Source organism: Miniopterus natalensis, chromosome 1, assembly GCF_054644295.1.
Source record: "Miniopterus natalensis isolate mMinNat1 chromosome 1, mMinNat1.hap1, whole genome shotgun sequence".
Taxonomy (NCBI): Eukaryota; Metazoa; Chordata; class Mammalia; order Chiroptera; family Miniopteridae; genus Miniopterus; species Miniopterus natalensis.
Window position 1 is genome coordinate 34,518,774 of NC_142081.1, and position 21,361 is coordinate 34,540,134.

The 21,361-nt window shown below is 47.1% G+C and overlaps 1 protein-coding gene across 3 annotated transcripts in view; it reads right to left on the reverse strand.

The window, feature by feature from the left end:
• SAMD4A (sterile alpha motif domain containing 4A) overlaps positions 1-21,361 on the reverse strand; it is a 199,816-nt gene that overhangs the window by 22,090 nt on the left and 156,365 nt on the right. For all 3 annotated transcript variants that reach the window (XM_087820349.1, XM_087820363.1, XM_087820356.1), the window contains 4 exons: positions 14,263-14,372; positions 12,019-12,105; positions 5,562-5,895; positions 2,505-2,590 (listed from right to left, as the gene is read on the reverse strand). In XM_087820349.1, the coding sequence (XP_087676475.1) occupies positions 2,505-2,590; positions 5,562-5,895; positions 12,019-12,105; positions 14,263-14,372 (617 nt within the window). The remainder of the gene's footprint in view (positions 1-2,504; positions 2,591-5,561; positions 5,896-12,018; positions 12,106-14,262; positions 14,373-21,361) is intronic.

Sequence of the window (21,361 nt, forward strand, 5' to 3'; positions counted from 1 at the left end):
GCTGGCTCCTGGCATGCCTCGGCCGTTGGCCAGGATGGCTGATACCACACCTCAGCCCCTCCACTGGCGGCTCTGGGCTGGAGGGGAAGAAACATTCCAGACTACAGGCTGTGCAGACACAGCCAGTCATCCACTGCTCAGTCTTCTGTTCCTGTCAAGCCCAGACCAATAAGTCTGTCTGGAGGAAGATGTGTCCTGCAGCTTTTGAGACTGGATTAAAAGCCTCATTAAGGGGACAAGAGCTCAGCTTCCTAGAAACTTCTCAAGAAGGGGAGGAGGCAAGAAGCCTGGGATCACAATCCATGAGTGGAGTGATTGGTCTCAGATACAAAATTCAGAAGTTACCCATCTTTCCTTTCCCTACCCTCGGGAGTCAGTCCCTTCATCCCTGGAGAGAAGGAAGGGGCCCTGGAAGCGTCAACACCTCCCCTCCAGCTGGCTGAAGAGCAGCACGCCAGGCTGTGAAAGGAGCCCTGTCCCGAGCCCAGGCTGCAGGCTGCGTGTGGGCCTCACAGGCAGGGTGTGTTCTCACACACACAACCACCCGGCGCCGTGGAAAATTATTCAGACGGGCTTCCTCTTTCTCAAACTAAAATAATAAAAAGTCTTGAACAACATTTTTCCTTCCAAAGCAGAGTACAGGCTCCTCCATCCTGACCTGAATTCAGGCAAGTGGACTCGGCCTGAGCTCCTATTTGCCATGACTCCCGTTGCCGAGAGGCCCCTAAGAGGGCAACCGGGGCCTCTTGCTGGCAGATGAGCCCACACCGTGCCATCTTTGCATTGAGTTGCTTGGGCAGCCGGGGAGAAAAAGTGGTAAGCAGCAGAAAGAAGAGCCATGATGCCCAGGGAGGGCATGCACGAGGCAGGACAGTGACAAGTATCAGGCCACAGCTTCCGGCTGGTGCAGACCAATTAGGAAGCTGGGCACTGTCCAGCAGAGGTGGCCGGAGGATGCTTCATTTTCTCTCATGGGCTTGGCAGACTGGAGGCTCAGTGTTGAGAGTGAGAGTGGGAGTGGAGGAAGGGATCTTGTTTGCTTTTCCAGAAGTTTGAAGGCTCCCTTGATCAGTCCCTCTCGAAATCCTCCGACAAGATACAGCACCCTCTCTGCCTGGAGCACTCTCCTGCCTCCTTCCTTCCTGAGTCTCGGCCACTGAGGCTGCCCGCCGTTCAGGGCGTGTGGAGGCAGTGCCTCTGGGGACGCCTGTTTCTGGCTCGGGTAGATGCCCGCCACTCCTCATGCGGGCTCTGGGGCAGCCGGGAGGGGCCTCATCAGAGGTTTTATCATCATGTCATCATGTGATGACCTGTTTGCCTTTCATCTCACCCACTATCCTCACCCAGTAAACTGCCTGGCCAGGGCCAGGGTGATTGATAAATATCTATGGAATGAATGAGTTCTGAAACTCGTCACTGTGTTCTTGCCTTCTCTTCTTTCTGTGGCTTTTTGCTGGCAAAACAAGTGCAGGGTCAGGGCTGGAAACAGAAAAGGTTGAGTCGGGGGTTGGGGAGAGGCACACAAAAGGATGGATATTGCAAAAATGAGTGTTTAGTGGGTGGGGCAGGCGTGGCTGGGGTGGCAAACCAGCAGGAGACTGAACACCTGCACTGGAGGATGGGCAGTCCGACCAGGAGTGGGGGTGCCAGAGAACTGACCACAGTAGGGAGGGTGGGTAGGGGTCAGACCTCCACACCGGGTATCTCCCCAAACTGGGGCCCACTGGACTCCCAGGGTTCTGGCTGCCACCAGGGCAAAGGTAAGGAGACTTGGAGGCCTTTACCATCTTATTCTCATGTCAAAACCCCACAAAAAGAACTCAACGCCCTAGGTCCATCCAGGCCTAAGTTTTCTAAGGTCTAGACTTTGTCCCTGTATCTCTTTGGAGAAGAGTCACCAAAGAAGCCACTGGAGTCTTGGATTTGAGGCACAGCCGCCTGTCCCCACATGTCGCTCAGGGCAGCCGTGACCAGCACCTGTCTCGCCTGGTGGTGAAGACTGGGCTCACTTTGAGAGTCTGGTAGGCACAGTGCCAGCCTGCCTCAGTCATTCTTCAAAAGGACATTTGGCTAAACACAGTTCCTACACACAAACACAGCTTCTTTCTTCTGCACACTCTCCATCTCTCCCTCAAATGTCGTTGGGCCAAAGGACAAAATGTTTCAACACAAAACTTTGGAAAGATGAAGCGTCGAGGGCAAGGCGGCAGGACTGTGTGTTAACCTCCCCAGGCTCAATAGCTCAGAGATCCTTCTGGAGTCAGGAGTTTCTCTCAGGCATTCGCCCTCACTTCAGAGCTCAGTTCAGATGAATCTTTGGACACCTAAGTTATATACAAGCTTTGTTTAGGCTTGAGGCCACCATGCCCAGTTCTGCCCGAGGTATTGTGACCTCTGCCCCATGGAAACAAGGTGTTGCTGAGCCAAATGATCATGTCACAGAAACGCTGAGAATCATTTGTAAGCAGTGAGAAAAAAGCTTTGTGGAATCTGCCACTACTCACCTCATGAATTAGACACTTGTCTATGAGCTGCAAATAGGAACTTATATTTTCTTCATCGGGTCTGGAGACCAAGAGCTGCGTGCACACTGTGAATTTAAAAAAAAAAAAAAAGATGAATTAGAAAAATGCATGCCCATCCTAACCTCGAGATCTGCCTCTGATTTCCTTTCAGGACTGGTATTTTGAGAGGTATGTATGCCTGTGGCTTTATATAAGGCCCACAAAAAAGGCCAGGAGGCTCTTCATTCCACTGAAGTCAAAGGCTCGGTCACCACGGGAGCCCTCGCCTCGAGAAGCCCCTTCGATTAATTCCAGGCATACCATTCTATATTAAGCCTCCTGCGACCCAGCCTGAGACAGACGCTCTGGGAGAGGAAGAACGCAGCAGTGTCCTGAGCTCTGTCTTTGAAAGAGGCTCCTTTTGAGAGGGAGTTCAAAGGCATCAAAGCCCATTGACATTATCAGAGAGCAGTCTCCATGACTTTATGAATGAACCGTGCACCTCATTTGGAGGAATCAAGCTGGCACATCCTTTAGGACATGAGGTGCGTGGGCGCGCACATGAGCAGGAGCCTGCTGCTCAAGCACTGGAGGGTTATTTCTCAAAGTGATCCATGCATTTATACGCACAGGTTCACCTACACACCCCAGGGAGGTGCTGATACAGACAGCAGAGTGAGTCCGTGGGGAGAGTACACACACTGCTGGGCTTCAGGGCCATGGTAGTGGAGCCCACTCTGCTCTCGCCCTAGACATTTTATTTTGTGTGATTTTTTTGAGACATCTTGAATGTTTAATAATAAATTCAAACTGCATGTATCATGCATCGAGTTAATTATAACAATTAAAATCAGTCTTTAAGATGATTACTGAGCCACCATACTTCGATTTAGTTAATGTGAGTGACCTGCACACTGCAGATTCTGTTTCTTATACTTTGATTGTTGGTTTTAGGTTGATGGAAAACATTTTCCTTCCCCTCCCCCCCATCTTTACCTTGCAGTTGAACTTGAAAATTTCCTTGTCTTTTTTCAGTGATACTAGCTACAACTCATGCAATACTAAGGACACAGAGTTCTTTTTCTTGTCTCTTAATAATGAGTATAAAAATAAGCCTTCCCTAGACAGAAAGCCCAACACCCTAGATGTCTTGATGCTCTGATTCTGATGGGCATGTTTAAAAGGACATCATGGAGATGGCTGGACAAAAGACGTCAAATAGAAGTGGAAATGCCTGGCACTCGGTAGATCACACTTGAAACCTGGGCATCATGATTTTCTCTCTTCTCAATCCTGCACAACCCTCTGTCAGAGAATCCCACTTATACCACATCTCTGCACATAGGTTTTCAGTATAGTGTTGTTTGTAAAGACAAAAACTTGGAAACCACTTCCATGTCTATTAACTGGGGCCCTGTTAATAAATTATGGTTTACGCACACTGTGGAATAGTACACAGCCTTTTAAAAAAGAACGAGCTGGTGCTATTGTATTGATAGAAATATTAAAAATATGTAATGTAAAAAAAGCTGCAAAGAAACATGTAAACAAGACCTGTTTGCGTATGAAAAGGACACTCATGTGCTTGTATATGATTATAAAGTTTCCAAGGGGATATTCCAAATCTGTTTATCTGGTCGCCTCTGGGGAGGAAGATGGTCAGGCTTGGGGTTGAAGAGCTATTTTTCACTGTTTAGTTCTGATATTTTATGTTGACCATGAAATTATTTTATAATTTATTTAAAAGCATTTAAACTTTATTTAAAAAGCAGTGCCAGAGGAGTGCAGACCTCCTGAGGGCAGAGCCCACTATACCTCTCACCACAGGGGAGGAGACAGAGGCGCCTCACACTCAGGTAACCACCCCCATGTCCCTTCATCCACGGGGTCAGGCCATTTGCTCTAAGCACCCACTAGGGGGTGGGAGAGAGCAAGAAAGTGAAGGGAGGCGGCCATGGACCCACCCCGGCCATCAAGCTACCAGCATTTGTGCTCCAAGGGATGTTACAGGTCAACTCCTCTGAAACACTCTGAAACAGATTTTTAAGGATCTAATTCTTTTTGAGGACACGTACCAGGGGGAGTTTCTCAGTGCAACTCTAAGACTTGGGTGTCCATATCTTTTGGTAAAAACTTAGTTCTTTAAAACGGTCAGAAATATTGTATAATAAAGAAGAAAAAAATTATTTCCTCCTCCCAAAGTAAAGTACAGGCATTCACTACATTTTTCAAATAGTCAAGATTTCTTGTGACATACCCATCAAGCACAAGTTAGTCTAGCCTTGGACACCGACAAGGATATGTGCATAAGGATCTAAGCCACGGGGCAGGCACAGGGCCGTCCAGGCAGAAAGAGTGCTCTTACCCAGAGGACCATGTGTGACTTCTGTGCTGCCCTACAGACAGACAGACAGACAGACAGACAGACACACACACACACACACGGCATGGCTGTGGTACCTTGCACGGTCCGTGGTAAGGGCTGACTTTAGCCCAGCAATTTTCAACCTGTGCGCTGCAAGGATGATTAAAACATGCAGCACCTGACTATTTAGTCAAGGGCACTGGCCGCTTTTTCCTTAGACTGTCAAATTAAAAAATGACAACAGCCACACAACAATAACCATTCCATGTGAATGAATCAAAATTATACCTATTTTTTTGTCATATCGGCAAAAAATATTTTTTTGGTGTGCCACAGAATTTTAGTAATTGATGTGTGTCATGAGATGAAAAAGGTTGAAAATCGCTGCTTTAGCCTGAGGGTCCAAGGCCCAGTGAGAGCTATACCAGGAGGGCCCCGCAGCCCTGGTCTGGGGAGTGGGAGAGAAAGGATACAAGGTTAAGGAAGAGGCCTTTGGGGATCAGAGAGATCTGAATTCAGATCCAAATACCTTGACCTCTCAGAGCCACACTTTCCTCATCTGTACAATGGGCTAATGACACGGACTCTGGCAGGCAGTTTATCCAGCACCCAGGGGAAGCCCCTTGGGGACTGGTAGCTCTGATTAGTGGTGTTGAGAGAAGAGAAGGGGAGGTGGGGAAATCAGGCTCTACCTTTCCCCATGACACGGGTGAACTGCCCAGGGAGATCCCCCTCTGGCAGGGGGGCGACAGCTAACTCCCCGTCACAGCTGCTCAGATGGTGTGGATGGAGCCCGCCGCTAGCTCCAGCTGAGGTGGTGGCTGTGGTGCCAGGGGCCGCAGCACTGTCTTTGCAGTCGGGGTTCTGGCTCTCGGGGCCCATGAGTGAAGGTGCCTGTGGGGCCTGGGGCTCCCGGTGGCGAGCCTCAGGGGTGGCGCTCGGGGAGCTGTAGGCCTTGATAGGAGTCAGGATCATCTGGTGCAGTTCCTGGAGTGGGATGCGAAGGTTGCCCCCCTCGATGATGTCCTGGAAGGTCAAAGGGAGAAGATCACAGATGGGGTGGCTTACCTCCGATGCCTCCCCTGCCCTGCCCAGAGCTGAGCCCAGGCAGGACTCAAGGCTGCTGGCCCCTTCGACATAACATTCATTGGAGAAGCAACCATTTTAATTTTAGCATTCTAATATTAGCCCAGGCGGAAAGCTTGGAATATACAGATATGTACAGTGAGGAAAATACACGTCACCTGAAAACCCACTATCTAGAGATGATCACTAAGATGATTTTAGTCCATTTCCTTCCCTGGCTTCTTCAGTGCCTTCCTATAAAATGCATTTCTATAGCTTACACTCACATACTTCAGAAGCTGTATAGCAAAGCTGGGTCATATGGCGGCTTCCTGTCCTGTGGATCATTGGTTTTAAGGGAAGGAACCTGATCATTTACACCTTTGTTCAGCCCACAACACAGGAAACACAGGGTAGTGGTTAAAAGCACAGATTCTAGGATGGATGTCTGGCTTTGAATTCTGAAGGGAAACAACTTAACCTCTCTGTGCCTCAGTTTCCCTGCGTATAAAATGAAGGTAACAACAGTACCCGCCTCATCAGGTGGTTGTGATGATATTAATATTTGTAAAGCTGCAAGTCAGTGCCTGTTTTTGTGTCATGTGCTTCATTGTTAAATTAGTGATTATGTGTTGAGTGCTCCCACATGCCAGGCACTGGGCCAAGCATGGGGATATGGCAGCAACAGACTTTAGGATTCCCTCAGGGAGTTTACATCCTACCATGAGATGAACAGTCATTGTGCTAGAGACTGAGGTACAGGCCAAGGCTGCTGCTGAGAGGGGGGCTCTCTGAGGGGCTGACCTTGGAGCAGGAACCCAAATGAGCATGGGCATGAGGCTCATGTGGAGTGCTCCAGGCAGAGGGCCCAGCGAGGGCAATGGCACCGAGGTGGGAGCATGCCCGGCATGTGTGAAGAACAGCAAGGAGGCCTGGGGTGAAGCAGGGTGGGTGAGGGGAGGAGGTGGGGGGAATGGGATCCGAGGAACCAGGGGGACTGAGTGTGGGGGCCTGCAGGCTGGGGCAAGGATGCAAGAATTTCTTCTAAATGAATGGGAAACCAGGGAGGGTTTGTTGCAGGGACATGCCATGCTTTATAAGGATCCTTCTAGAGAGAAATATGTGTGTTTTATATATATATATATATATATATATATATATATATATATATATACACACACACACACACACACACACATATATTACATTACATGTAATATATACAGTACATATAATATATATATATTACAATGCATATAATTGCATGTCATATATATACGACTTTATAAAATTAGATTCTTTGCCACATACAGACTGACATACTGGGCATTACTTATTAGGAAAAGGAATGAAAGTTGATTCTGACTGACATTTATCATGTGTCAGATGCTCACAGAGGTGAACAGGCTCAAACACTCATGGTTGGAGGTTAGGGCTGGGCAGGGGGTCTTCCCTGGCATGGTGGGTGGGCCCAGCCCTCTGCCCCAGGGCTGCCCAGTGCTTATGCAGCAAACTTTGCCCTGGGATCCCGGAAGGACACTGACAGTCAGTGCCCTGATTACTAATGAAGATTTCATCTTCTGAGAGCCCAGAATAGCAAGGACATAATTTGAAAAGCATGAGTACCAATCCAGTCCTGGGATCCTCTCTTACCAAGAAAAATTGCTTGATGATGTCAAGGAAAACAAGGATACGGAATGTGATCATTTCTGCACCCAGACTTTCTAATCAATCAATTAGTAAGAGGAAACCTGAGGACAGCAGCCTTGGACAGACGTGTTTCAATTCTGGGCAGCAAAACACCAAGAGCCCTGCTCCATCATTGGCGGGAACCTGCTTTGTTCCGGGAGTTGGAAGCAGAGCCTGAATTGTGCCTTAGCCTAGTTGGCACCCAGGGTTTCTGAGAGAAGGGAAATGCTAAGTAGCCACCAGAATTGTCTCAGTCCTGGCCAGGGCCACTGTCCGGCCTTCTTTAGGGAGAGAGTACATTTTTCTTTCTAAATCTGGCGGATGTGTCCATGGTGAGACCAGCCAGAAGCCTGTGCTGGCAAGCCTGGTGAGTGAGTTGGGGTGCTCCTGATCATTCCCAGTTTTCCTGCTGCCTGGACTGGACCGGTCCTTTCCCAGAATCTGATACTGTCACGTGACTGGTTCTTTGACTTTGGAGTTGGTAATCTGGTTCAGGGCAGGGCACATGGAGGCGAGCTAGCTGACCCATGCCAGGAGAGCACCTGCTTCCTTTTCTGACCCAACTATGTGTCAACTGGACCCCTGCCTCGAGGTCCTCCAGTTCCTGCCAACCACCCAACCAGCACCTGGGGCATGGGGGGTTCTCACCTTCCTATCCAGCCCAACTGAAGAGGGGAAGGGAAAGGAGAGAGAGGGGTGAGGCTTCCCCATGAAGACAGAAGGGTGTCGTTTGCATCTTGCCATACCATCCCTCTTGGCACCTACCACAGAGGCAAGCAAATGCACGCCTGTGACACTGTCAACTGCCACCAAACCTTCACTTGCTCTTGTCATGTGGCAAGAAGGCCTCTGTAATTATTCAGTGATGGGAAAGGAGATCTGGGTGATGCTAAGAGTTGAAGTCCTTCAAACAGGAAACATATACTTGCCCAAAGCTCAAATCTTATCTTTTTCTGTTGGGGACAACCACACCAAAAAGGAAACCACAGACATAATGAATAATATTGGACACTTTCGGAAAATATAACTTACAGAAATCATGCAGACTTTTGTTTAGTTTCCCCCACAGACTTCAAACCACAACTCAGATAACATTTAACTGCCAGCTTCCATGGGGTGGCATAAGACCATCAGGCCACATTCCTGATGCTTCAAAATGAATTCCTGAATGCAACCCTGAATGCCCAAGGTGAGCAGGAAAGTAGGGAACCACCCAAATGGGACTCAATCCAGTGCCCTCGACTAGCTACTGGAACTAATTCTTTTTGTTGATAAAAACAGGGACTCAACCCAACACTCTATTGACCCTCATACCCTAAATATAATTCTTTAATTATGAACAAAAAGGCAAACACGGAGCTGTGTTCACTAATGCGCCGAGCTGAGGAGCTCATGTGAGAACAGGTCATAGGAAGGGCGGCACCCCAGAGGATTTCCTCCGTCAGACACTCTCTCTGACACTCTGGGTGGGCTCGGTCATCAACTGGTTCCTCCATCCCTTCCGGGGATCCTCAGGGTCTGTCCTCAGCTCTCAACACTCAGCACACTTCTGGGGGTACTGACTACCGTTCACACACAGATGGCCCACAACTGAGTCTTCCAAACCCTATAGACTCTAGACTGTTCTTCTGGCCCCTTCCTGCCTGGCTGTCCCACAGGCACCTCAGACTTGATCCATCAAACTGAACCCCATTTCTCCCACACTAGGAACTCCTCCTGTATTTTTTGTTCCCAAATGGCACAGCATCCAGGCCCAAGCCCCCTGCTAACGCCTGGACTCCTGCTAAAGGGCCTTTCTGATCCTTCACCCTCATGGCCCCTGCTGTGGCTCAAGGGCCCAGTAAGACTGGCCGGCCGTAGCCTCCTAATGTGTCCTCCAGCCAGCACTGGCCCTTCCAGGTTCCTCTCCTTACCCCTGCAGTGGTGTGTTTCAGTCCAGGAGGATGTTCCCACCAGCCTCAGTGATGGCTTGTCCCAATCACACTAGACTGTGAGAGCTCTGGTTACACGTCTATGCATCACAATGCTGTGCCTAGCCCCCGAGGCCAAGAACCATGTATCACGATTCCCCTCCAGTGGATGGGGTAAATCTAGTCCGAGGCAGCTGCCTAGTAAGCGTTCAGTAACTGAGTGGAACAGCTCTGGCCGCAGAGCTCATCTGCAGTGACTGCTGATTGTGAACTAGGCATGGGCGGGGTCCCAGCGGTCTCCTTAGAAATCTCCAGGTTCTCTGTGAGGTAAGAATACTGGGGGAGGCCAGGGCATGGTGACTGCCTTTCCAACAACATAATCAGCTGAGGATGCCTGGAAGGCCAGGGAAATGGCTGGTTTCAGTCTGTCACTGGTGGCCTAAGTGGCAATAGGTTATGGACAACCCCGCCTTTGAAGAACAGGAGAGAGCCAGGTCCCAGGGAAGAGAGAACAGAGCCAGGGACTGTCCTTGGTGGATGCTGAGTTGAGGTTCACCTCCATCCCCAGGCCATTAGCTCCCAAGGGGGCAAGCACGCAGGTGTCTGACTTGCATGTTCTGAGGCAAGCACAATGTGACGGTCTGACAGACATAAGCTTTTCTCCTCAAATAAGTCAAACCAAATAAACTATTAATTGCTCTCCTCCTGCCCAACAGCCGCTCTCAGGCTCTGTACTATGCCTGTCATCTTTTCAACATTCCCGTTCCAGTGAACCAGGGAGACAGTATTTTTGTGGAGTCAGTATTATTCTAGGTATGAAATCTGGGACACAGAAAGTGTCACTGACTTATTAAAGATTGGATGGGAAGTCAGGGGCATACCAGGACCAGCGCACTACCTTCTGCCCCTGTGTTTCCACACACTGACTTGGCCCTAGGCCGCAGGGAGTACAGCTTACAGCAATTCCTTCTCTGTGTGTGTGTGTGTGTGTGTGTGTGTGTGTGTGTGTGTGTGTGTGTTTCCTCAGTGACAGGACAGGAATGAGTTCCTGAAGGATGCTCTTTCACCATAACATTTAACAATGTAATCCTTATGCAAAATATTTTCTGTGCTTCCTAACAGATAAGGCAAAAACTGGCCTTTTAAATGCTCCCCCAAAGAGAACAGTTTCTTATGTTAAAAATGGCAACAATCGCTCAGTGGACAAGCTGCTTGGTAAAGGCGTTAGCATAAAATTATGAACAACAATAGCCTCGAGCTCAGTTGGACAGGTCACTGTCATTTGTGATGAACCAATTGTGAATGGGCCTTTCATCATAGATGGGTAGGTGAGAAGCCTCTGTGTATCCATCCAGAGGTTTTCAAAATAACCTTCCTTATAAAGCATACATGCATATTCTATCAATATATATTACTTTATATTTCATGTACTATGCATTAAATATAACTATATATGACATGTAAAAGCCTATACACATTTTGTGAATAAGTTAAACAAAAACCCTCCCAGTGCATTAAAATGTTTATGTGCTCACAAAACTTGCTTTAGCCCTACCTCTCTCTGCTTTGCTACCCCTGGAGCTCTGCAGGCAGCAGATAAGTACTGAACTTCCCACCTACCGCTCCACCGCCTCCCAACAGCAGTGCACGGAACCTGACTCTGGGACAGAGGCAGATGGGCTCCCTGTGTGTGGAACCAGGTCTGCTCTCCTTTAGCCCTTAGATGTAATCATAAAGTCACCAAGTCCTAAAAATGACATCGTTACCAGAGTGATGTCTGGATACAAAGATAGGCCAAGAATGTGTTTAGGCAGCAAACACAGAGGGACAGTAGCAGCTGATAACTGCTTTTAACACTGGAATAAACTCTTTTTCAGCATTTGGCATTTTTGAGATGGTTCCTACCAGAGTCATGGGTACCCATTCTGCTGTTAAGTTAAAGTGTGAAATTATTCTATGGAGAGCCAACCACGCCCGTCTGCCAAGTGATTTCCATCCCCTCAAGCGAAACCTGGAGCACACCTGTAGGTGTTGGCCTTTCTGGGGCAGCTTCTCACAAAAGCAGGCCTTTCCCTGGTGGAGAGCAGGAGTGAAGCAGATCTGCATATTCCCTGCAATATTCCGTCAGGATTTCAGCCTCTGATTGTGGGTTGAACCCTTCTCTAACCTCTGCAAATGCACGAAAGGCAGCGGGGAATGTGCACAGAAAGGATTCATTTGCCAACACTTCTTCAGCGCTCTGGGGCGGCCAGTCACAGGCTGCCTGGACCCCGGGAACAAGTACATTTCGGCAGGCAGGTTACACAGAAGTCTGAAGGAGCAGGAATCTGCCCTTCAAAACCATTTCATTCCTCCTAACTCTGGTAAGGAAACAGCGTGACACACTCCATAAGGTCTGCCAGTGACACTTTTCAATTGAGAAATGTCCCTGGTCCATTTCCCCATGATGAAGGTGGAAACAATCCCTCGGCCGGGAATCACTTACCCTTTCCAAAGACTTCAGGAGGTTCTGTCTTTCTTTGAGCTTCTGAATACTGATGACAATTTTGTGTCTTGCACCTTTGGTAACATTCTGTAATTAAATGAAAGTTATATTTCAAAACATTTTAAAGAATCAGCTTAGAGACTGGGAGGCTATTTAGTACTTTACTGTTTGCTTTGTTCCTACATGTTTGTAGACTAGCAGATATCTATTGTCTCTCTCTTTAGTACCTATCATTACAAACCTCTTCTTACTAAGCATTCTAACTTCATCTGGCTGCACGCGTGCCTGGTCTTTTGCTGTAACCTTTAGGAGAGAGAGGCTGGAATCACCCCACCCAGCATGAAATTTCTTCATAGTCGTAAGAGATCATTTTTAAGCCAGACACTTCACCAGGGTTTATGATCCAGTCCCTCCCAGGTTCCCTGAAGGTTCCAATCCCATAGAGATACTCATGGTTTCTTCCAATCTTTCCTATGTTTCCCAACTCGAGAAGATGTGAGGTCCACTACAGGTCTTACCTGGTGTCACAGCACATAGGCAATTTCTGTGAGGCCACAAACCCTCTGTGGTCTCCATAAGGAAAACTTAAACCTATAATTCAGTCGTCACTTCAGGTAAATGATTAGGATTCACAGGTTGTGGATTTTATCTTCTTAATTGTATAGCAATGATGAGCCTAACGATTTTCTTTAACACTTGTTAACTATACATACTACAAATTTCCAAATAGGAAGTCCTTTCTGACATCAAGTCTCCAATACAAACTTCGTGCAACTATTCATAGAACTCCCCTTAAAAAAGGAGATGGGAACACAGCTCCTTTACTTAGAAAAATTAAGTTGTCAACTGACAACTGAACTCACTTTCAAGATGAAGCACTGGGGGCATATTTCTGTTTAGCCTTAACTTTGGGTTAAAGGGAACAAAATTACTCTGAACAGTTTGTGCTGGCCTCTGGCATTGCCCTCTGTGTCAGTTATTTCTTGGTGTGTTTTTTTCCCTCAAGTGAAACGAATGATGACTTAGTTTTTTCTCTCAACTATGACCCAAAGACAAAAATGCTCTTAGAAGCAGTTCTCATCAATTCCTGGGATCTCAAGGAGCAATCGAGATGAAAAAGGCAGTGGGAGAGTGTTGGGAAGCTGAAATTAGTGCCTTTCATTCTCTGTGATGTGCAGTAACTTTGGGTTTTGTCTTGCATCTCAATATTGGTAATCAGCCAGGCCGGCAGAGGTTAACTGGGGTGCTGACTGTACACCGGGAGTTCAGCGATCTGCTGGGAGGTATGTGTGCAGACCAGCTATGCCCCAAATGGTACAATCTCCTCTTCCTGCAAAGGAAATACTATTAGCCTGTTCAGACCATTAATTCTTTTAAATCACTGCTCAGAGGAAACTGAGGTCAATTTAAAACATGCAAATAGCATTTTAAACAAGGGAAACAAAGACATCAGTCAGATCTATTGACTCGAGCACAGCGTGGTAGAAAACATGCTTCATTTCTGGGGTTCTGTTGACTGGCCTGGCCTTTGGCAACCACACTTGGGAACGATGCCTTAGATTCTAAGGCTTAGAAGGAAGGAGGGACTTTGTCCTCTATGGTACGCAGAGGGAAATGAAATCTGAGACCTGGGGGAATCCCGTCTCAATGACTGTCCCGCACTATTGAAGGGGGTTAGAGGAAAAAAAGTATTGTACAGCTTACTCTAATTTCAGCTAAAGACCAGTCTGAACATATTTTTGTACCAGTGTTGGGAAAGGTTTGAGGCTTGACCTATGCTTCTGCTCAGCAATTACCAGAACTTAGCTGATTTGTAACCAGACTGGATAATAGAAAACCAACCGTTCTGTTATTCCCCAAACACACCCTGGCTGGACAGGGGGGAGGAGTAAAAGAAAGTAAAAGCAGGACACAGGCCTTGGTCAAATGTTCCACTTCTAAGAGATGCCTCCCTAGCACCCTAGGACTTAGTGAGTGCACCTAGGTTACACCTTTTCCATAATACTCTCTCTCGCCTCATTTGCCCTTTCTGGGTTATCTGCTTGTCTTCCGTTTCCTACTGGGCCCTGAAGGCAAGAACCCAGCCTTACTTACCATGCAACGCTGGCCAGCACCTGGCAATTCCTCAAAGAAGACAAGCTACTGGGAGGGTAAAGGTATGAGTCTAAATAAGGTCTGTCTTGGACTTGAACTTCAGGTTCTACCTGGGGCATCTTCTTGGGGAATGCTCCCTAGAACACGTACCTGAGCCTCTAGCTGGCACTCAGTGAGGGCCATCATCTCCTCGTAGGTCATCTGGGAAAACAGCGCGGCGTACTTGTGCAGGCGGAGGCTTTTTAACCAGGCGGGAACATCTGCAGTGCGAGATGCGCAAGAGGTGGGGAGAGAAATAGAGAGGGCACAAGGAGAGATGGCAAAAGATGTGGGAATAGAGAAAGAAAAAGAGGGTGATGGTCAGAGGGAAAAAAGAAAAGAAATCTTTATGTTACTACATGTTTAATTTTGGCAGCAAATTATGGGCTTGGAAATCTGGGTCTAGCCCTGAACTTCTCGGTCTAGCCCTGTTGAGCTCCCTTATTCCACTTTAGACCAGGGGGTTGCTGACTTGGGGTCCATGGGCTTCAGGGCATATAGGAATCCCTAAAATTATATCCCGGTTTGTGAATATATGGGTAGTTTTCTAGCAAAGAAACATCCATAGCTGCTGTAAGATTTCTAAAAGGGTTCAGAACCCAAAAAACGGCAAGGAACCACTGCTTTAGCCAGACTACTTCATTACTGATTTGGAAAGAACTGACTTACAGTGTCAAAACTATATATGATGAGTCTTTGTCCCAAGATCATTTCTTTCTAGGTTTAGTGCAGATCTCCGCGTGCTGTTTCTGCCACTTCTCCAAAGAGAGGAAAACCAGGCAGCTGTAGGCACCCCTTCCCCACCCCTGCCCATGGGTGGAGTCGCTGTCCTTCATTAGCCTGATCTTTCTCCTTCCTTCCTATACTCCTGTGGGAACAGGGCATCCTGGACTCCAAGCCTATCCCTCTAGTGTATATGTGTGTGTATGTGTGTATCTGCTGACCATTTCTCCAAGCTATGGAATGTGTCTGGATGTCTCTGACATTTTCCTTGAATGTCAACCACATATATCTATCTATCTATCTATCTATCTATCTATCTATCTATCTATCTATCTATCATCTATCTATCTATCTATCTATCTATCTATCTATCTATCTATCTATCTGTCTGTCTGTCTATCTATCATCTATCTATCATCTATCTATCATCTATCTATCTATCTATCTATCTATCTATCTATCTATCTATCTATCTATCATCTATCTGTCTGTCTATCTATCTATCTATCTATCTATCTATCTATCATCTATCTATCTATCATCTATCTATCTATCATCTATCTATCTATCTATCTATCTATCTATCTATCATCTATCTATCTATCTATCTATCTATCTATCTATCTATCTATCATCTGTCTATCTATCTATCTATCTATCTATCTATCTATCTATCTATCTATCTATCAGGATTTGAAAGTTCCCAAGACTGGCTAGATCACAGGATAATGGAAATTCCAAAACACATCCAAAATAGAGCCCAACTTTGGGATCCCAGAGTTAGGAAAATTAAATAGTAACTACTGAAAACCCGCAGAATTATTACCTTGTTAAGTACAACCAGAACAAATTGAGAAGTCTCTAGAATCACCTTCCCCACCCCTGCCTCATTCTATAGATGGTAAAATTAAGTCATTAATTCTAGATCCCAGAGTATGGTGAAATGGGGACTAGAACCAGGTCTCCTGATCCCCAGTTTTTTCCTACATTGCATCAACTTCATGTAAAACGAGAACCAAACAGCGGCTGCAGAGCACTCTGAAAGGCTGAAGCACCGGTAAAGGTTACTCGCGCTTTCTATAAAGTGTTATTATCCATTCCTAACCATGCTGACTGCAAGATGCTGTCTACTGCTAAGGGCTTTATGCTGAGGCACTGGTAGAGACCACAAACACTCCAAAATAAGTGGAAACCTTCTAATTTTTTAATGTTTATAGCAGACAACTGGGGGTGATTAGAGGCCTGGTCTACTCTGAAATCAGGCCCTGCCCTCCTAGGTGAACCAAACCCAAAAGCCAGACTTAGGGGATGTGGATATGAGATGACCTCCTGAAACTCAAGGACATAGGAGGGGAGGGTGGTCTGGTGAGGTTACTTTTTGATTTGCAGTAACATGAAAGCCAAAGATGGAGAATTTCTGGAGAAACAGAATTGAGTGTCCAATGACATTTTAAGAACAGATTTAGTCATCTCAGGCAAGAAATCACTTGATTCTCTGCTTGGAGCCCTTCATTCCACTGTGACAAGCGGAGTCCCTCTGGGACCATCACTAAGCACAGAAAGACAGGTCTCCCTCAGGCACACAGTACGGACCCCTTATATCCTCCACTCCAACTGTGGCCGGGGCAAGAGCTCAGGACATGCCAGCCCAGAAGGCACTTTCCATCCTGCGACATCCTGGGGCTATTTTACCAGATTTTATTCTTCACCGTGTTTTTGTTGCTGTTAAAACAATGCTCATACTTCTGCAGAGTGAGCAGCAAATGACTCCAGCTCCAGCTTTTAGGCCAATGACATGTTACCACTTTGTTACCAGGTTTCATTTTTTGCTACTTACATCATTGAAAAGTCCCAAGTCATTGCTCAGAAAACTCAGTGATCATGACTCAGAGGAGTCTGGGTAACCCAATGCCACACTTGGGCACAATTCATCATCACAAAAGAGCATGGAGCAACCTCATGGGCCAAATTTTCACCGGGTGCCCCACAGCTTAATCATGCAAAGTCCACTGGTAATTAAACAAACAGGATCCTGAGCTACCAAACCATGTTGCAAACTCAGTGCTTTATAAGTCAAGGTGACAATGTTGTGTTTTGAGTCGGAGAGAGTAGGGTGCAAGTCTTGGGAAGTCTCAGCTCAGTCAGTGCCAGTTCCTTCCTATAAAAGTATTTGACCAGGTTAGAATCCCCCTGGTTAGAAGACAGGAAGAGCCTTGCTCACTCATTTACTAAAAATGCAGGACATCGGGACTTGTTTTCCTAGAAAAGGTTCCTACACAACCTCAGAGCATGGAGAATGAGGCCTTCCTGAAGCCTTATTTCTGGATAATTCGTGGGAAGTGTAAGCTCTTCTTGGCCCTCTATTCTCTGAAGCAGGCACATGCTGACCCTGCTGGTAAAGCAAACAGCTCAGGGCCTCGCTCAGTGCTGTGGCTTAAAGAGCTCTCCCTGCCTGCAACGTGAACCGATGAACAAAGAAGAGGAAATCCCAGTTCCCAAGAACATAGCCTACTAACCTTCACTCCCTGGTTGGAGGCGAGGCACCTTCCTTTGCCAAGGATGAAAACAAAACACCATTAAAAGGGAAACAAACCAGAGAACTGAGCGCCTTCCCTATTTTACTCCTCCCAAGCCAGGAATTCCAATGACTTGGATGCTCGATTCTGTAAGATGTTGGCCAGAAACAAATTCTAACTAAAAGCTCAGGTCCTTTCCCATGGTCCAGATGCCACATGGTTGGATGCAAAGCTGAGAACCACCTAACATAACCTCAGACCTTCCTTTCATTCTGCAGAGCTGTGGCTATGGTTGATAGACACAGACAAGTAGGGGAGAAGCAGGGGAGAAGCAGGGGTGTTCCGTGGAGGAGCTGACATGTGATTGAAGGCGTGCCTGCCTCCTGAGCGCCCACCTCTGGCCGGCGCGCTACCGTTTAGCTTCATCTGGGCTGCGTCTGATGGACATGCCAGTGGAGACCCCAGACTAGAAAGTCAGTCTCTTACGCAGTGTGAGAGATAAAGATGTTTTGCTGTGTGCTGGGATGACTTCCTTGCCAGGTGTGGGCATCCTGAAATCTGAATGCCTACCATGGGGACCAGGCTCTGTGAAGGCATGTCCTTGCCATCAAGGAACTTTTAATCTGGAGAGAAAAATTATAACTAAGTCTACTCAAAGTTCTAGGGAGGCACAGAACTTTGCTTTGGGAGTGAGGGATAGCTTCACGGTAGCAGCAAAACTGGAATCGCTGGGCAGGCCATATTTGTGGAAGCCGATGCAGGCAGGAGGAATGGTGTATAAACAAAGCATATAGCTAAGAGAGCATTTGGGGTCAAGCAAACCTTTGGGTGAATGATATAGAATGGCTAGACACAAGATGGGGCAAACAGCCAGGGGCCAGATGATTGAGATTTGTGATGCTGAAACAAGGAGAGTAGACTTCATCTTGTGGGTGATGAGAAGCTGTTGAAATCTGAGCAGTAGAGGCTCAGTCAGATCAGAATGTTAGAAAGATGATGACTGTCAATGGAAAGGCGGGACTGGAGGATTGTGAGAGTAGAGTCCGGATGAGTCCAAGCCCTTGGAGATGGTTGGGAAGGCAGTGGAGAGGAGAAGGGAAGGAAGGAAACTGACAGTACTTGAAGGTCAGGGTAGAACAGGATGAGAGAGAAAAGAGCCTAATTAGGATGGCTCCTTTGATTCAGGTTTGGTGAGACAGAAAATACAGAAGAGACAGAAAATTCAGGGGCGTAGCAGGTCTGGGGTGATAAGAGAGAGATGGTGAACTCTTTTTTAGATCAGTTGAGTGTCACTGCCTTTGGGTCAGCCAGGTGGAAAAGTCAACTGCTCAAGATCTCTGAAGGGAGGCCTGAGTCAGAGAACCATTTTCCCTGTCAGTAGCACATGGTGCTTATTTTAGCCGTGAAAGTGGCTGAGATCACTCAGGGAAAGAGCATGAAGTGAGAATGGGGGGGAGCCAGGGAGAGCCCTGGGAGTACCAGGCTTTTAGGGGAATGTGTGGGAAGAGGAGTCCATGACGAAAACTGAGATGATAAGGTCAAAGGGTAGGAGGTTTCCGGGAGAAAGCACCACCATCCATGTGTGGACACTGGGCTCCCATGCCACACTGTCCATCCTTCTAGATCTTTCTGCAGTCCACAGTGGTTTATCTTCTCACAGCTATTTTTTATAACAGTCCCACATCCATCTTTTATACACTCTCTATTTATCTGCTGGTCTTTACCAATGGGATGAAGTTTCCAATTATGCTGACTTCTATTTCCCTTTTAGAGTTTGGATGACACAGCCACAGAGAGGCTTTGTGGTGCATACAAAACTCACCCAGAAGCTGGGCTCCAGTTAGAACTCAGGCTGCTTTTCTCAAATGCCTGCTTCTGGAATGGCTGAAAATACCAGTCAGGTCAACAGACCACGCAGCACCTGCCCCACCAACAAGAAGGCCCCGCAGGAGAGGATGATGGCATCAATAGAGCTAAAAGGCCCAGTAGGAGAAGCAAAGTAAAGGGCAGGGAGTGAGGTATCCCTGGAAGACAGTAACATGAATAGCTTTATTTTCCACAAGAAGCCCCTCTTGTGGTGGTCCTGGCACCTGCAGATGGAAGAGAAACTCCCATTAGAGAGCCAGGCTAATCTCAGACAATGCTTCTCCAAGATCTGGCTGCATTTTCGGTCTTTCAGGGAGAGAAGGGGAGAGCCACCAGCTGAGAGGTAGGAGGGACTAAGCTTCAGTGTTGAAAACATTCCTTTCTAAAATGAAGAGCGGAAGTCTGGCGGCACCATCAGGATTACTGAAGTATGCATTTTTGGCCAGAGGAGAATGAGGAGCGCACTTCTGTCCCAGCCTCTGAACAAAGGAAAGAAGCTTCCTTGACCTCTGGTCCCTGTAGAGCCGTATGCATGCTCCTTGATCCTGGAAGGTGCCCCCGGTAACCTCCAGGAGGGGTCCCCTGCTCGTGCGGAGCATGTGTAGGTCTTGGAAGGCACAGAGATGGCCTCCTTTGGGGAAAAATACCCACTTACAAGGGTTGGAGGGACTAAATTTCTCCTTGCAGCTTCCATGAGCTATGACATTCCTAAGTGAGGTTCTATATGCCCCCTGCTTTGCATCGTTATATAGCGGTTGGGTTCCATGTCAAAAGCTGCCCTCTGCATCTGGCACAGTCCTTACAGCCCATCACATACTCGGTAAGGAATGCTGCCTACAAATCTCAGGACCTCGAGAATTTGGGAGAACCTTGGGGATCTGCTTTTCAAAGACACCAGGGCTCTCAGCTTATCTGAGAAAAGGCAGCATAAGCCTGAGCCCTTTAGGACCTATCGTGCAGGTTGTATGTTGGCATTTGAGAATAAAGAAAGAAAAGCAAATTTACTAAATCTTGGCCTCTAAGTTACATGAATTCAAGGCAGTGCCTAGAATGTCAACATTCAGAAAACAGTCTCGTTCCCATGACAGCCATGCTGAAAAGTGTCCCAGCCACACATGGAGCTATGACACTCCCACTCTGTCACTCCCATTATGACCCTTAGAAATGCTGTGTTCACAACCTTCTCACAAAGGCTCCTGACAGTTTCCTTTTTCTTAATAATTCTCAATAATTTCTCTAATCGCATTCTGGGACAGGCAGAGATTCAAAAGTCTACATTTGAACAACCCAAACCCCCGAACCGGCTATTTCAGATTAGGCAATATATTTCCTTTGCTATGGAGAAAAAAAAATTTACATAGTTTCATCTAAAAAAGACTCCTCAGAAAAGGCAAACAGCGTATTTTCATTGTCACTGGTCTGCTCCACTCTCAATTGCTGTCTCTATCAAGGTTTCTGGAGCCAAAGGTTTCTTTTTGACCTTTACCATGCCTGAACCCTGTAACAGTTTCAGTGACCTTTATATTTTTGTACTAACATAGTACCACACATCATAGGTATACCCAGCTAATTTGTAATAGTGAGGCCAAAGCTCATACAAAGAGAAGCAGACCTCCAATCTCTACCCCTCTCGCACCGACAACTGCAATGACAAAGTCTCACTCTTAGGACCCCAAAGCTATGGGCTTCACTAGCCAGAAATCTGGAATGAAGTCTACCCGATGAAGTTCACTACAGGTAAGCATAATGTTTAATCTGTGCAGGTGAGGGGAGAAGCTAGAGCTCTTAAAAAAGGCTGTGCCAGTGAAGAGCATGGTCCACTGGCAGTCCTGGCTGGCACATCTCCACTGGAATGTTCTACAGGTTCCCACATTCACCCTGCCCAACATTATCTCCCCAAACTCTTTCTTCACCCATATACTCTCTGCAGTAGATGACACCCTGGGCTATGCAAACGTCTCAGACAGAAACCAGGGCATCATCCTAGATTCCTCCTGCTCCATCACTGTCGACATTCCATTAGTGTCCATTCATTTCACCACGATCCCGTGAACACACCCTTCTCTGCATTCTCACTGCCAATTGCCTTGGCCCAATTTCATTTT